Source organism: Plodia interpunctella, chromosome 2, assembly GCF_027563975.2.
Source record: "Plodia interpunctella isolate USDA-ARS_2022_Savannah chromosome 2, ilPloInte3.2, whole genome shotgun sequence".
Taxonomy (NCBI): Eukaryota; Metazoa; Arthropoda; class Insecta; order Lepidoptera; family Pyralidae; genus Plodia; species Plodia interpunctella.
The window spans coordinates 1,376,241-1,394,582 of record NC_071295.1 but is presented as its reverse complement, the minus strand read 5'-3'; the positions used below and the strand labels follow the sequence as shown (position 1 = coordinate 1,394,582).

The 18,342-nt window shown below is 35.4% G+C and overlaps 1 protein-coding gene across 3 annotated transcripts in view; it reads left to right on the top strand.

Annotated features, from left to right (window-relative positions):
- The window catches only part of Nrg (Neuroglian), a 35,666-nt gene that overhangs the window by 3,538 nt on the left and 13,786 nt on the right, over positions 1-18,342 (top strand). For all 3 annotated transcript variants that reach the window (XM_053753978.1, XM_053753991.1, XM_064436841.1), the window contains exons 4-7: positions 5,852-6,469; positions 6,828-7,018; positions 13,697-13,830; positions 14,499-14,640. In XM_053753978.1, the coding sequence (XP_053609953.1) occupies positions 5,852-6,469; positions 6,828-7,018; positions 13,697-13,830; positions 14,499-14,640 (1,085 nt within the window). The remainder of the gene's footprint in view (positions 1-5,851; positions 6,470-6,827; positions 7,019-13,696; positions 13,831-14,498; positions 14,641-18,342) is intronic.

The window sequence follows — 18,342 nt, the reverse complement described above, 5'->3', positions numbered from 1 at the left end:
AGAATATTGGTTGAGTAGATATAGCGTGAAGAAGTAACATATAAACTTATTTTCGCATTTATAATATTAGATTTTTTTGTTTTTAACCCTAAGTGATAAGGATGGTCCATCCGAGCGACGGGACAGGGCGCTAGTATTTTTATAAAAGCCTATAAAATATTATATTAATTTTGTGCTGATATTCATGGCGTAATATAGATACGCCTCTGAGTTAGGTATCATATTGAATTACCAATGCGTGCTGAGCACACGGTGTTCCACGCAAGATCGTGGTCAATCATCGGACATTGACTATTTTTGTTGATCTATCGACTAACGTAAGGGAAATCTAATGTTTGTCAATTGGCCGCATTGCGTATATAGGCTTTAAAAACACGACAATCGTTTTAACCCTGGCCAGCTAGATTTTGTCTCCCTGCCAGCCTATTCAGCCAAGAGATCCTATTTTCAAAGCAATCTACTGTAAATTTTCCCGTAACCTTTTTCCATTTCTAACCCAAGTAGGGTGCGCACATCGATTGATCTTCACGGATATGTCCCGGTGCGGACGTTAGCTGAATTCGTTATGGGATGTCTAGGGATGTTTGAACCCCTATAATAGTAACGACTATTATTGCAACTACAAGTATTGTATTATCAGAATTACAGTATTACATCTCTTTCTTTTTCATCTAAGCGTTTTCCTGGTAACTTCCAGCCGTTGGGCGTTGGAGCCTGGGTCCGCTTTTCTACTTTTTGTCAGATCAATTAATAGTATTATTTTATCGTAACCCTTTTATCATTACATACTTTCAATGGTCGTGAAAAAATGTATAATATAGGTGGTAAAAATAAACGTTGTCTGTCCAGCAATAAAATTCGTTCAAGTGTTTCAAACGTAAAGGCTTTGGAAGTCCCTTGAAATTAGCCAATATCTATTTTTGTCTCGTCCGTTTTCGACGTGATATTCTTACCTCGAAAGGTTCTATGGCAGGAGTTTAGCCTTAAACAATTTCCAATAAGAATTTTAACTCTTATATTAGAAAAGTATAAAATTTAACTAACTAAAGGCCGGTGCACACTGAAAGCGTGATGCGTATGTGTTTTTGTATTGATACTGTTTACCGTAAAGCATCTTACTGCGTAAAGCCTTTACGTAGCCGGTAAAGGCAAATTTTCACAAATAGACTGTAGGCAGATTATGATTAGTCTGCCTATCGATTTATATCAGCCTAGAAAAAAATAATGACATTACATTTGGGCTTGCATGATTTATTTACTAGAGTATATAGTATAGAGTATACTTAATTTCACTTGGTCAGTGTGTTATGAGTATGACGTGGAGTTGGTCTTGATGATGGAGAATTAAGTTTCCTGGTCATAGAAAGAAATCTGCATTCCTTTATTTTCCTTTACGCCTTCATCTTTCTTTCCTCATGTTTTGATATTAATATTATTTATGTAAAAAGGTTTACTAAGCATTCGAATTTCTGCTATTTTATAAATGCTTATTCGACAAAAATTAAAAACTGAAGAGACAATTTTAACATTGCATCTCTTGAATGAAGTAAATTGTTATTTGAATCTTCATGACACTATCGGTGGTCTACGCTACAGTGAGAAAAATAAACATGTTAGTCTTTAGCAGTGTTTACGAGACCACACTAGGTTGATTTAATGGTAACCAGAGCTTTATCAGCTTAACATATTCCCCACTGCAATTGCAACACTGTAACACGACACTAGGCGAGAGCGTGGTAAAGGAGATTTGTGATTGAAACACAATAAAGGAAAGGATTAATATTTTCAGTTCCTGTATGTACAGTAAACAACATGTAAATCTGTCCAAATTCGCTAATCGCTAAATAGCTGCTTTTACCGTGGCATTCGTTTTATGCACTTGTACGTACGAAGCCCCTCAGGTTCGTATGAAAATTGAGGAAAATAACTTTCAACATCGATGGTACGCGCAACAATGTATGCTCGCCTTAAAATCAAATCATTTATTCAGAAATTACAACTTCACAGGCAGTTTCACGTCAAATTTTATTGGTATGAAAAACATATTGTTGTATGAAAAATAACCTATTTACTTATCCGTATCTTTTAAAATATCGAATCAATTTTAAGTTTCCAGCTTTCGCTATTTCATATGTAACTATTAGTAACATATAGTTTATTTTTCCAATACAATATAGGTTGGTCTTAGTAGAGTTGATTGCCTTCACACTATGAGGTCACAAAGTTATTGATGTCATCGTTGACACTATCAATATTAAAGATATTTCTTGAAGATTCATGCACTCTTTTTCTGACATTATTCAAATCTCCCCTCAACAGAGGGTTGAAATTATCCCTACTTTATATACGCGTAATTTGCGCGTATTCATCTATATGTTTTATTCTTTACTGGCGGCCCGTCCCGGCTTTTAAACCTTCCTCAGGAATCCTATCGTGAAAACCGTCCAATAGTTGAGTTTGAGTTTATCGCGAACAGACAGGCAGAGGACGTTTTATAATATGTATGTAAGGATAAGGATGTAGGGATTTACAAATAAACATGTGAGGTTGGAAGAGACAAATAGTCCTTCATTACAGAGTTCCACAAGCCAGGTATATAAGCTATAGTGATTTTATACTTATCCTGGATCTTCCTCTGTGTGAAATTGCTATATCGGCCCCACGTGCGAGCTTACACTATCAAGCTAAATTAAAGTTTACGATTTATTGTTGCGAGTTCAGTCAGGACGACCCTCCGTGTTTGAAAGACCACTTTCTTGTATTTTTGAAAATAATAATGAGGTGATTGATTCTGGAATCGAGCGGGAATTGAACCCGCACCCCTGTCTATCAGGGACACTTCAATTCCCGCTCGATTCCAGAATTTTTATTTTCAAAAATAAGTTTAAAAGCATGTGTGACAAGTATAACAAATCCACTTACTTGTCCTCTATCCCTATCCTTAACCTTAGCGGATTATAAAACACTAGCGGCCCGTCCCTGCTTCGCTCAGGTAAAACATTAATAAATGATACACCTAAACCTTCCTCAGGAATCAAACTATATATAAATAAAACCCGCATCAAAATCCGTTGCGTAGTTTTAAAGATACATAGGGATATAGGGACAGAGAAAGCGTCATTGTTTTATAATATGTAGTGATCTATTTATTTATTTATTTAAATACACATAACAAATTGTAGTAAAACTATACATAGTAGTAAAATTATAAGGTTACGATTTACACTACAATTCAAAAACAGTGTACATACAAAGACCATATAAGAAAAATGCAAACAATTAAGAAATATGTGATAATGATATATAGATAAATATTAACTAAGTAATTTAGGTTTACAAAATCATAGACAAGATAAACATTAACTATATAAATTTTTCAATAGGCTTTTTACCGGGTATAAAATAAAATGTTTGAAGTATCTTATATATTCACATACAATAATTTAAAGTCACTTTAATTGATCAATTTTATGATTTACTATTTTTAATTATCATTTAGTTTATTAGGAGTGCTTATTGACTCAATGTGACATATTGAAATAGTGACGTCACTACGACATCACTGTCATACAAGTTCCATAAAAAAAAATATATTGTTTTTTTTTTATCTTGTGCGATATGGTCATCGCATTCAACAACCTTCACAAATCCAACAACTAGACATTGCAGATTCTCCACCGACACATTTCAGTTTACTAGTCATTGTAATATCACCTCTATCTCCACCACTTAAAGGTCTATCTCTAGATCATTTTACACACAGTTTACTGTAGGTATTGGTATGACTATGTCATGTCCACGATGTTATGATTTAATTAAGGTCTTAAATGGCATACCAGTACGTGATTGTATGCAATTTATTGCTCTTGTCTCTTCATTGGACACACCATATTGCTTACTTGAAGATTTGTTACGGTTCTTATAGCATTTTGAAGTCCATTCGAAATGCAATTTGGGTTCTTTATAGAGCAAACGCTATTTGATCCAGTGTGCTATTGAAGTGAAAACTTCTTTAGCGGCATTGTGCACTTTTTGTTATGGGTAAAAAATGTTCAACTCGCGTCAGGACACGTGACCCTGATCGAAAATTCGTAAGATGTCAAAAGTGCACAACGTTAATATTCGAGTTTTCACTTCTGCCGGCACTCCCGGAATGTAACCAGGTTTTTTTTGTTTTAGCTGTTGCTTCGGTTGATTTCAACATTGTCACCTAAATAAGGTTTTTTCAAAAATGACAGTTTTGAGACAAGTTTTAAATTTTTAATTGTCGTCAGAGAGATCTTGTTGTGACAAGTAAAACATGGCCATGCAGTAAACCGTTGAAGAGTTCCGTTGGAGTCGATCCTGGATGCACCATCTTGCCATGCATATAATTATAAAGCATTGTCATCAAAACTGAACTTGTACAAAATTTCAGTTATTCTGTAGTTTTATCAAAATTAGAGTTACACCAGATCAATAATACTTTAAGTAACACTTGCGGCGATTACGTGATCTTTAGTTATGCTCCTATGACTTAATACAATACCGAATGCGATATTCTACTGAGACGACTCATTGAGAAGTCAGTCAATTTATCTTTACGAGAAGACAACAGCGTGTGAAAATACTAGATAGTTATCTATATATTAGCAGCATGTTTTATATAGTCAACCTATTGCCGTAATATGATGTATCCACTTTGTAAAGAACATGGAAGGATATTTCTTTCAGCACTAAACAAACACTGTTGATTGATGCGAGAGATTTTTATTCTTTTACATAATTTGCTACTTCATAATGGTTATTAACAACAAAAAGTATCAAGAATGCTAATAGATAGTATTGTACTCGTATATAGTGACGACCTTGGTGGCGCAGTGATAAAGTGCTTGCTTTTGAACCGAGAGGTCCCGGGTTCGATCCCCGGTCGGGTCATGATGGAAAATGATCATTTTCTGATTGGCCCGGGTTTTGGATGTTTATGTATATATGTATATGTTATAAAATATAGTATCGTTGTGTTAGTATCCCATAACACAAGTCTCGAACTTACTTTGGCGCTAGCTCAATCTGTGTGATTTGTCCTATTATATTTATTTATGGTAAAGATTTTAATTTATAATTACAAATATTTTTTATTATGGTTGCTAACTTATAAAGAAATCCGTATAATGTACATGCGTATAATTTTAAAATATTAATTACATGTTATTATTACTCATTATGTGTAATTGATTGCACGTGATTCAACACTTTGCATCTCGTGAGTCTGTTTTTATTAATTTTATTGTAATATTAATAGTAATCTCTCACTCATTTAGACCGGCAGACTCGTGAATCACGTTAGATGACTTCATTAATGGGCCTTGCTATTTATTACAGTGAATGGAGTGCGTGCGTAGGCGCATCACTTAAACATTTTAGGCGGTCGTGTGGAGTATATATTTATATATATATATTTAATTTTAACATGTTTTACATCGTGACAGGTTATAAACCTAATGCGATAGAATAATATTAATAGATACATATTATTACATCGAGTACATTGCGAAAATATATTGTAGACTTATTGGTCTTGATTGACATCTGTTTGTACGTTCTAAACCTAAACAAAATTAAACGAATCGTGGAAATTATGCTTTGTTTCTTTGCCAATATTTGCTTCTGACGATGCTTGATTTAATTGTTTGAATATAAATACACTTTTATGAATAAACAGGTAAATAATAAAATTTATGTAACACCATATTTTTTCACCAATTTTCTTTCTTTGAAATAAAAAAAAAAAAAACGAAATGTCACCCGCCAAATCTACCGACTTGTATCTATTTGCGTTTCTATAACACACTGTTCTCTTCTAAAACAGGTACAGATGGGTGAAAAACGGCAAGCCGTTCGAGTACACCAGCTACGACAATCGCATCTCCCAACAGCCCGGGCGGGGCACCCTCGTCGTCGGCAAGCCCCGGGACGAGGACCTCGGCCAGTACCAGTGCTTCGCCGAAAACGAGTGGGGTACGGCCACATCCAACTCCGTGTTCGTCAGGAAAGCTGAGCTTAATTCCTTCAGCGAATCCGATGGACCGGCCAAAGTCGTTCAGCCGGAAGAAGGGAAGCCTTTTAAGCTTACTTGCGCACCCCCAGACGGCCATCCCAACCCCAAAGTCTACTGGATGTTGCAAGGCAGCGAAGGGCAGTTGAAGACCATAAACAATTCGAGGATGACGTTGGATCCAGAAGGCAACTTGTGGTTCTCGAACGTAACTCGTTTTGATGCGAGTGATTTGATGGCGTACACTTGCGCGGCCAAGTCTGTGTTCAGGAACGAGTACAAGTTGGGTAATAAAGTGTTCTTGGATGTGAAGAAGACTGGTATATCGCCAGCGTTGAACAAGCATGCTCCGGTGAAGCAGTACACTACGAGAAGGAGGGAGAAGGGATTGAAGGGGAAGAAAGTTGAGCTGTATTGTATCTTCGGTGGAACGTAAGTTTCCTATTATATTTTTTGTACTAGCTTGTAGCCCGCGGCTTCGCCCGCGTAAATTTACCAATTATTTTTCCAGAATGAAAATCTATCCTATGTCCTTTTCCATACTATAAACTACGTCTATGCAAAATTTCAATAAGATTGGTTGAGTAGAGGAAGAGGAGAGTGAAGAGGTAACAAACAAACTTTCGCATTCATAATATTAGTTAGGATTACAAGAACAAAATGTGATCGTCGTAAATTTTCTTTCACTGATAATGTAACTCATTGGAATAAAGTTTCAAATAAAATAAATAAAACACTGACACTTATACCTGTCTTGTGCAAGTTTTCTGAACACATCTAAATCTTTCAGACCGCTCCCTCAAGTGGTGTGGAAGAAGAACGGACGGACGATATTATCCTCTTCGAGCGTAACACAGGACAACTACGGCAAGACTCTGGTGATAAAGAACCCAGGATACGAAGACCAGGGGAGTTACACTTGTGAGGCCAGCAACGGAGTGGGCGAAGCGCAGACCTACTCCATCGATCTTGAAATTGAAGGTGAGTACATATTCTTTTTTTATTAAGGAGCATTGTTCTTGTCGATGGACTTTCGTATCCATGTCTGTTTATCCTCGGTGAGTTCATTCGTTATGTTGTTTTTTCCATTATTATAATTGGCTGGACATTTTTGAGAACAGCCGAATCTTCAAACTGTTGAATACTCGGCGACACAGCTGCTAATGCAACTGAAAACACAATACGATGAGTATATAATATATATAAAGAGTATATAATATAGTACGTCTTATAATAATGCAACTTTTTTATTCCCATCCAGAAATATATTTCGTGAATTTTCAGTGTTAAATTGGCGCCATCCGCATCGTCTCTTTTCATGTTTTTGGTCTGAAAATGTGGGGAGTGGGCTATGGAGATTTGTAGAAGTGGAACGCGGTTAGCGATATCATTACATATTTATTATGGTTTTGTATAATTCATGAAGGTTCAAATATTCAATAATACACAAACATACGTGAATAAGCGACGATGGTCAAACTTTGTCTAGAGCAATATTACACCAGATAGAAAGATTTGAAAATAAATACAGGCATTATTTATATTATCAATGGTATGGAGTGGTTTATTTAAAGTGCATTAAAAGGGGGAGCTGAATAGGGCACGCGCTTCCGTACCATAAAAGCTATCAATTAGCACGCTTGACGCATATTTACATAACCTCAAATACGCCGGCCGGCGCCAAAACGATGCGATTTGATGCCATTCAGAAATAATTTTAAGTACAGTCACGTATGTTCTGCTCTCTGCTGTCGATTTTAGACTTTGTCACATTGGAATAAGAACAGATATATACTTGAATGTATAGTCCTATTCCATACACTTCTACCCAATAACCCAGGTCAGCTTCTGTTTTTTGTCCCTGGACCTCAATTTAAGCAAGAGGTTGCTTTCTGTTCTCTGAATTATTGTTGAATAAATAATTTAAAAGTTAAATATTAGATACAGCATAGGTCGGTAGGTTTTCAAAATCAAATCATTTATTCAGAAATTAGGCCTTCACAGGCACTTTTCACGTCATATTGGTTCTAAATTAAATGATATTTACCAAAGCTACAAACTACTGGCATTTCGGAATGACCACTGCTGAGAAGAAATGCCGAAAGACACTCATTCAATAAGTGTTGGTCCCTATTATGCCAGAAGGGCTTACCATTTTTTAAATATAAATTTGTGTAATTTTTTATCAGTAATATAACAATGTAAGTACACAATAAAGTATATGGTCAAAAGGTATACTGAAACATATTATGATTGTGATCAAGTGCTGATGAAAGGAAAAAAAATATATGTATAATTAACCAAACGAAAAAAACTTTTAATAAAAGAGTTTTTAGTAGTTCAATGAGAATCTAGCCTCTAGAGTTATCATTCATATTCTAAATTCACTGTTTGTACGATCGTCTCGCAAGACATGGTCTGAAGAAACATTCCTTATACACAGTAACAATGGCGGCTCCTTGCGTCCAATAAAGGGTCCGCAACTTATATGGCTACATTTTTGGTTGTTGGAATGTCACTTCCTTTATGTTATAGGTCATAGCCAATAGACACATTACGTATCCGTCAATTATCTGCACTTCTACACAATATTAAGTATGAAGGAAAAGTGTTTGCAACTTTGTTTAATCTTTAGAATTAATCGACCCGTTTCTAAAATGTTTATATTTTATCAGCTTTATTTTACAACAATAAAATTTGTAAAAGAATACAATAGAATATATATAATTAATGCTGAAAGCAATAACAGTCAACCTTTTCGTTTTAGTTTATTCATATCTATTTTACTTGGATTAAAATCAAAAAATGTTATGATATTTTACAAGAATTTTTGATTTCATCAGTTCCCGTATCTAGATAGATAACTCTAGAAAGTTACTTGTTTTTTCCAAATCCAACGCAAGGTCACATAACTGGAAAGTGCCACATTCCCATCGCAATTATGATTCGTCAAATTATGATACACACACACGTCATGTCGGCGCCACTCCTGTGACGCAACCCGCCACGCACGCTTCAGGTCACCCAGTTCTCACAGCAATGAATCGAGGTCGATACTTTGCATTTTATGTCCTGTATGTAAAACACAACTTCCACATGAAACTAAAATTTTCATACCACATTTAAGACTTTCTAATAATCGACGCGGTTTGAAATCGAAACTAAAATTTTCATACCACATTTCAAACTTTCCAACAATTAACTCGGATTAAAATCACCGAATATATTCGCTACGTTTTTACCAATGTAGGTACTTTCAATTACAGTTTAGGGCAGACAAGCCTGACCCTCCTTGCCGTTTTACGCTTACCAACAATGGGTCATGTCTATCTGCCCTCGACTGTACATTACATCTTAAATACCTAACGTATTATGTACATTACCTAACCGTTTATAAATCTTAAACTTTGATAAATCATAAGTTTATTCACCTATGGCTTAGGAATATCCTATCTTTTGATTCGCTTTCCAAAGTAGATCCAAGGATTTCGGCTGGATTCCGGTGAATCATTCGTTGAATAAATTAGTGAATCATAAAGATGAAAGACAAGATTTTACTTATATGTAGCGATTGTATTCTTGATATTTTCTGTTAAAGGGCTGTTTTTGTTAACTGACTAGCGCCGCCATCACATTTTTACTACACTGACTTAGGTGGTCAAGGTTTCCAGTTTAGTTACTGTGACTACATTTGTGACTTCTATTAAAAGCCTTTGCCTAATGTAGCATAATTTGTTAAGATTACTTTTAAATAATAAACAAATTCCGGGGTTGTCGCTAGGTCAGAAAATTCATATCACGACAAGAAGTTCCGTCAACGTCTCACTTACAACGTAGCGCTATGCTCTGAATGTGTCTCACAATGCACGTCCGGGCGAAACCGGCACGGGTCACTAGTCATATGACTTATATACTGGCCTACTGTGCTTTGGAATAATTTTATATATGCAGGCAAATTCTATCTAGGATACTTCGTTATTTGTGATTTATCTATAATATAAATTATACATCTATATTTAATCAAAACGGAGCATTCGGTTGAGAGGGTTATGGGTATGGATAGAGTTTGAGATCTGGCTGGAGTGTGACTTAGAATACTTTTACAGGCGGAGCCGCGTAAACCAGCTAGTATAATAAAATCCTAACTTAAAGATCCTTGACCTTGAAATCCAGTATACGTACCTATTCTCGTCACCTTTATTGCTCCATTCGAGGTCCATCGGCGTAATGATCCCCAATTACCTATCGTTAGCTCCCGGCTTCCCGGCCCTCCGGACCGGAATGACGCAGTGGGAACACCGTTCCTCATTCCGACGGATCGATCTTAGTCTCAAAGCAAATCTGTCTTGTGTGTATATTTACATTTACGTTTTTCTACTTTTGTACTTCTCCCAGATTTTCAACGTTGAGTTTGTTATGATCTTAGGGTTTTTGATTTTGCATGTGTAATTGTTGTTAATCGGCTTGGCTAGTTTGAAGCACCGGACACCTGAATGAAATGAAGTTTTATATCTGAATATTCAGAGTTCTAGACAACTGGCAGCGTGGCTCAATAAGTTACACATACTAGCAGCCAATCATGTTTACGATTTATATAAGGCTGCATTAAAAAAAATAAACTGGATTTTTTTCTCTTTATGAGAAACTAGAAATGCAACGGGAATTGTAAAGAAAAGAACTGAAGCATTGCGGTAAACGGCTACAATTAATATTTTCCCAAGACCGTTTTGCAAAAAGCTTTCGAAGCAAGCTTTTAAACCTTCTTTCGTTTTTATTTTTAAACCGTTCTTTTTAATCTGTGCCGTATCCTTTCTTAACGTGGGACCTGCAATTTCTGTCGTCCCGCGCTCCTTTCATTTTATAGAATACGAGCTGCGACTCAGGTCTTTGATCCCCTGAAAACGTTGGAAAACAAGCACTCCCTACGCCACTCAGAAATGATTAAACTTCTTAGTGGTAAATATATAATGATTTCGAAGACTTCCCACTACACACAAACTTACAAACACTTCCTCTTTAAAATATTTATAATATTTTCTTTAATAAACAGTTATTTATGAGTGACAAAGACAGATGTTTTTTGATTCTCCCCTATATCCGTATGTATGTATAATATATTTATATACTCATATTTTAGGTTACACTGAACCGTGTTTCAATATTTATATTATAACATATTATATTCCGTGTCAATCTCAACCTTGACGTTGGCAAAATCGTCGTTTTGGCGAACGATGGAACCATGAAATTAAAAAAAAAAACAGCGTGCATACTGCATTTGAAATCTCTTTATACCAGCGTTTTATTATTGCGTATCTAGTAAATGAATTTCTGGATATCGAAGAAGAAAACTTTCTATTCCCGCTTAAAGCTTACACATTTAAACAAATTATCTTAAAATTGACTGCATTAGTATGATGATATGTAGTTTTCGTACTAAACTTTCTGCAATAACTTAAGTCGGAAAGAAATGCAATAAAGGGGAAGAAATCTTTCCACCAACTCTGCAGTGGTAAAAGTTTGTTAGAACACCCAACTTTATGCTCAGTATTTCCATTTATTTTCCGTATCCGTATCCGTCCTATTGAACTATGGCAGGGAGATATTACGAAATGCAATATTTCATGTTATTTTCGTATAAATGACCCGATATTTCCACTCCCACATTACAAGGGAATAAATTAAAATCTGTTAGGGGACAGGACGTTGTAACTTTCTATTTGTCAGTACTTACAGTTTTATACGGTCGATAGCTAGATGGTGTCCGGGGCTTCGTTCCCGTGGGAATTTTGAGATAAAATGACTATAGCAATCTTGAAATAATTTTGCGAAAGAAATGCTTACCTCTTTATAATAATATAGATGTCAATGAATAGAAAATAAATGAGGAGCTCTGTCCTCTTGGCTGGCAACACTGGGTGTTTATTAACCAATCTTGACCATTAGATTTGGTATTGCAGTGGAAAAAAAAATCTTTAAAACTCTATTTTCTACTCTTTATTGAAAGACTGAATTTATTATGATATATTTATTTCCTAATGAAAATCTTTAAATCAGCTAGACATTTAGAAATTCAGTTTTTTTTTTCTTTCGTGCCAAAAAGAAAATTTATTAAACATCCTAACATTATATAGAATTTTTACAGAACGTCCAATCAGTAAAAATATCCGTAAATATTGCCATAGAGACAGTACAGGTCCTATATGGAGTATCGACCGGCCTTAATTACAGTTAGCTGGAGTTGTAAAACAAGTAATAAACACGAGGCGGCAACATGGATTGCCTTCAGCACCTGTAATATGTCGGGTATTTTTTACAACTATATGAGGGATTGTAATGTTACTTTGAAAATTGAACTTTGACAGCTTTATGTGCTATGTTACGCTTAACTATTTGTACGGTCGTTGTTTCATGAATAAGTCGTGTAAATTCAAGAGTTGGATAACTTTGAAATTACTCTCTTTTATACCTTTGTGATTTCTTATAAAAAAATTTTGATATTATTCGTTTGAGTACAGTGTTTTAGATGACTGAACTTTCGTGGCTAACAGCAACTATAGAAGTGACAAACTCGCTCTGATCTTCCCGTGTTCCCACTGGTTTGGGGGTTGCGTTGCCGTGAAGCCCGGAGGTCAAAGTAAAAATATTTTGAAAATTACACTGATCTGCCGGTCTGCCTGACTCGAACCGTGATATGGAGAGGTTCTATATTAAGGCGGAGCCACCCGCAACGAAATAATAAACGATTTAAATTAAAACGTAATTTATCGCAGGCTAAATTCGCGTGTCTGTGGTTTTCACTCCAATGTCGAATCAAAAACTTAACGCATTAGCTCGTGCGGAACATAGGGGCAGAAGCAAATATAATAAACTGGTTCTACAAGATATAGGAACTAACAAGATTTTAATACTAGTACTGTATTAGTATGGATAGTAGGATCAAAGAACCGGGACTACACCTTGAGTGGTGCAAATGATAAGTATAAAATTAGCTAATCATACATCTGGTCGGCATATTTTTGTTTTTTATTATTTACTACTTCTATTTAAATCTAAGATTTTAATAATCTAACTTGGGGTCGACTCCCAGCGCCGGAAAATATTTGCTGTCGTAACCACTGATATTTATCTGCGGTTCTATATGTGTTGTGCTTTTCTGTGTTTGTGTCCTTCGGACGCGCGATTCGAGCTTAGTGCTTAGTGTGGGCCGTTGTGTGGTGTCAATTTTACTTACTACGTTTTAATGTCCTAATCATCAATCATCAATTTGATATTCCCGTGCGAGATATGACTCATCAGACAAGGTTGTTCAGTCGTTTTTATGAAAGCATAGTTGTTTTAATCCTCAATACTGACATGCTCTATTTATCTCTCTCTCTCTCTCTCTCGCGTGCTCCCTAGCTGCATCTAGGGTTGTGACGCCGCGTAGCTAGGGCCTAAAAATAAACCTTATTTCTTTAAAGATTCGGCTGTGATTTTACAACTGGCCGCCTGACGTCAACCGTCCTTGGGAATACAATTGTTCCTTGACAGCTGACAAGGCTTCTCTCCCTTAGTATTAATACTAATAATATATACCGAGCCTACTAAAAATGGGATAATAATAGGCGGATGATGATGAAAACATCAATCAATATTGATAACCAAGTTTCCTTGCAGCGGCGCCCTTCTTCACCGTGGAGCCCCAAATCCAGAATATGGCGGAGGGCGAGACCGCCGTCATCCGCTGCGAGGCGGCCGGCCGGCCTTCGCCCCAGATCTCCTGGATCCACAACGGGAAGCCCATTGAACAGGTCAACATTTTTTTTTATTATTTTAACTAGTAGCCCGACCCTGCTTCGCTCGGGTAAAAACTATTGGTGAAAACCGTACAAAAATCCGTCGGGTAGTTATTACTTTGTTGCCTTAATACAGATAATAATTATATTTAATACAGATAAGATAATAATTAGACGCGAGACAGGAAGACTTCTGTTTATAATATGTAAGGTTAGGCAATTTTTTTTATGAAAAGATTATATATGTATAGATAGATAAATAGGCGGTAAGTAGTCGTAAAAGTCATGTCAGATGCCTTTATCTGCGACTTGAATAAAATCTGACACCAGTGTTAGCAATAACACATTTGATATGATGATGATGACCTGCATGCTCATGTGACGACTTCGTTGGCGCAGTGGTAGTGCTTGCCTCTGAACCGAGAGGTCCCGGGTTCGATCCCCAGTCGGGTCATAATGGAAAATGATCTTTTTCTGATTGGCCCGGGTCTTGGATATTTATCTATATATGTATTTGTTATAAAATATAATATCGTTGAGTTAGTATTCCATAAGTCTCGAACTTACTTTGGGGCTAACTCAATCTGTGTGATTTGTCCTAATATATTTATTTATTTATTAATAAAAGAAAAATGCTCGTTTGCCCATTATACAATAAAATAAAAAGAATTCTTTTTGTACAGGCCCCGCCGAACCCACGGCGACAAATCACAGCCGACTCAATCACGATTACTGACCTGCAAAAGAAGGACACTGGAAATTACGGATGCAACGCAACCAATTCCATCGGCTACGTATATAGGGATGTCTACATCAACGTGCAATGTAAGTACATATATGTTTTTCTTTTCCATCGTCGTTTTCAGACTGCATCAACCCACTGCTGGGTATAGACCTGCCTTGGTCTCATTAATCAAAATAATAAAATTGGATTTTGCTTTATACATTTTAGGTATAATATCAATACGTTCATAATTAGTTTAGTGGCTCTTTATTATTTTTTTACTAGACGCCCGCAGCTCTAGCCTAACTTACTGTAGCCTATAATTGACTTCGGGTGATTAACTATAATTATTCCAAAATTTATTAAAATCAGCCCAGCGGTTTAGCCGTGAAAACATGAGATCTTTATTTAACAAGGCTCATAGACTCGTTATAGGAACTACGCTGAATCATCGAGTGATATCCTAAGTACAGTATCATCTTCCTGGAGTAAAAATATGTGCTATTTATGACCTTATGATTCATATCATAACATACAATATTAATAATGATTCATTGATCATAGTTATATAATGTCTGAAACAATGTAATACTTTATCCATGTAAAGGGTTTTATCAAAAGAATTTGCTTTAGTCATGAAAAGTGTCTTTTGTTATGGACACAATTGTCACATTTTATGGAAATTGATTTCTGATAATAAAATGTATATTTTTATTTACTTAAACTTTGCAGTAAAATATAATTTGTAAAAGTAGTCGTTATTTACTTTAAAACAATAACTATAATAAACAAAAAATATTCTTATTCACTAATTATTTTCAATTTATAGTATTTTATGTTCATGTTGTACGTTATTACGTCTGACCAGCCTGCTGCTGTATACACGTCCTCTCAACCTACATTGGATAAGTCCGCCGTTGTACAATGTATCTTTCTTGCATTAATTTTGATTAATGTGCTTAATTTCGTGCAATAAAGTTGTTACAAACATTACAACAATTATAGTATATCATAACCAATAAATAGGTCTCTCTACCTATAACAAATTATAAATAGTATTAGTATAATTTACAAGCAGTTGTTGTTTGCCTTTAGAGCACCCACAGACGTCTTATTGAAATAAATCTCCAAAATCCTAAGTTGAAACTTTGCAGACCCACGAAATAACAATAATAACTTCAATTTTGACAGCTCATATAACTCAATTAGTAAGACGCAACACCCAACATCGACTTGTAGAAGTTATATATAACCTCTTTCGGTGTTTGATAAAGTACTTTGCTGTCTATTTAATTAGAAGGACTATAACTGTACAGTCGGACTGTCTATCAAATTAAAATAATTTCTATGTGTTTGTATTAAGGGTGAATATGCGATGGATTCGGGTATTAACTAAATTTCTAGACGTCAGCCAAAATAATGGAACAATTGTGAGGAGATTAGAGATGGGTTTACGCCCGGTATTTTCCCAGTTTATTGCCAAACAGTCCGGCGCAAAACCTATCTCCTAGTTGGGCTTGCGCCCGTCTTTTTTGGAAGATACTGGAGGGAAACCATCTATGGGTGGTTACCATATGGAGATTTCCTAATAGTCGCTAGCCGTATCGTTTATTGTTGAATAATACATTTCACATTTCAGTTATAGTTTTCATTTTACATAAATGTTAACGGTTTTCTGTCCGTATTGTTTTTCTTCGTTGTATATAAGCTTAAACTTGTAAGTAGCCTTATTATGAGATATCACGAATTTTGTAAGCCGGTCTTCTGATAATCAGCTGTAGACTTAAGCCATTAGCCTGTAAATATTTCAAAGAATTTGGATTTAATTTTTTTTATCGTATTTACTTTTTGTAACTATTTGAATAAATTTCTTTCGGAATTTCTTCTAAGCAGTGGGCGTTCCGGAGCGTTAGTAGTTTGTAAATATTAATTAATTTCGTATATGACGTGAAAAAGTGCCTGTGAAGGTCTAATTTCTGAATAAATGATTTGATTTGAAAATTATATAACAATGTTGTATACGCTCTCAAAGTTTTTGAATACCACAATTATATCAGTTTGTGTACCATTGTATGGCTAAGTGATGGACAAGTGTTCAATAAATCCAATAAAATAACTCCCTTTTAATATAAAGACGAGACAGACGGAAATGACTGTCATTTATAATCAACTGTCTCTACAAGGAACTTAAACGTTAACTGGAATGATTAGGAACAACAATTGTCAAAATAGTGACATTGAAAACTAGACCTATATGCGTTGTTATAAAGATTAAATTTCCAAATAGTCTGTGTACCAATAATTCCTGAAATTACGTACAAAATTTGTAGCCATCCCTTTCTGGCTAACTGTTAGTGTCATAAGCAAGATAAAAATAGCTACAAATTTTACAGCCAAGTTTAGGAACGACTTTGCTCATTCGTAAGCATTTTAGTTTAGTATATTAATTTTTTGGGCTATAGAAAACAGGAGGCAGCAGTCAGTTCTGTTGTGTGTTAACTTAATTCATTTCTAATCCTACGTATATTGTCAAAGTCAATCAAGGGAAAAGGTTACAAACAACAGGTTTTTCTCATAGGCGATGTGCTAGCAACTCTTATCTAAACTCCACCAATAGGACTGTTGTACTCTTGTATGCCATGGATTTGATTCCCGCTCCAGCCCTAAATTGTTTTCATCTCATTATTTAAATGAAATACCAATTCAGCCGTATTGAATTCAGGGTATGAGGCTTTTAATAATGTTACAGCATTACATCACAGCCCCAGCATCTCATCTCTCGTTTAAGATTTAATGTGCATCAGAATAGACAAGCCATCGTAAATATACAATATGCAAGCGGACTGTTATATATTTACCAGTCCGCTAGCTGCATCCCGGGGCTTCGATACTGTGTAAATGTCGTGATAAAAATTGCCATAGGTCACTCAAGAATGTAGCTTCCAACGATTGAAAGAGTTTTGCATACAAGTAGATTGGATTCCGAAGAATGTTTTTGTCCAACACACAAACATATACTGTTTATAATATTAATGTAGTCTTAGAACATTATATAGATAAAGTTATAGATATCCAGGCACAGAAACCGTTGCCTTGGCCCACTAGCGGAGATGTCGCGCTCGGAGCCTTATTTGATTTGACGCCAGTAGTAAGGATGAATGATTTTATTGCTGCCAGACTAGTTCGTGACTGCAGAAATAGTTCTGTAGATGTTTGTTTGTCGTTTGTATTAGAAGAAATATATTTTTTTCTTCATGCTTATTCTGTGTCACTAGATTCTACTAGAGCTATTATTACCCGGTAATCGATAGATTATTTGTGATAATTTTGCTATAAGATAGTGTGACAGTGAGTCTGCTGTGTGTCACTCGTATGACAGAGAGTTTGCACACAGAAAAAATATGGACAGATTTAGCCATTTCGGGTAAACACGCCTTTTCTTATATGATGAGAAAAGCGATAAAATAAAAAAGCAATGTTTGTTTGATTCTTACGAATTTCTCTCTTAGTTTTATTTCAGTTAAAAGAAAGTTAATGTCGCGTGTTGTTACATTACGCCGTCAATAAATTAATCTAAGTCAAATAATATTTTTTTCTTATCTCACACTTTTGATACCATATCTACCTCATCAACCTCTGCGATAAAATTTAAATGGCATCATAATGAGAAATTAAAGCATTACAAACTTTTATTATATGGTCGCTTAACATGCACAGGCATTGAATCAATAACAATGGAAGTCCAACATACGAAATGGTTTTCATGTGAATTAATTTCATTCGTTGTCTGGTCTAGGTCACTA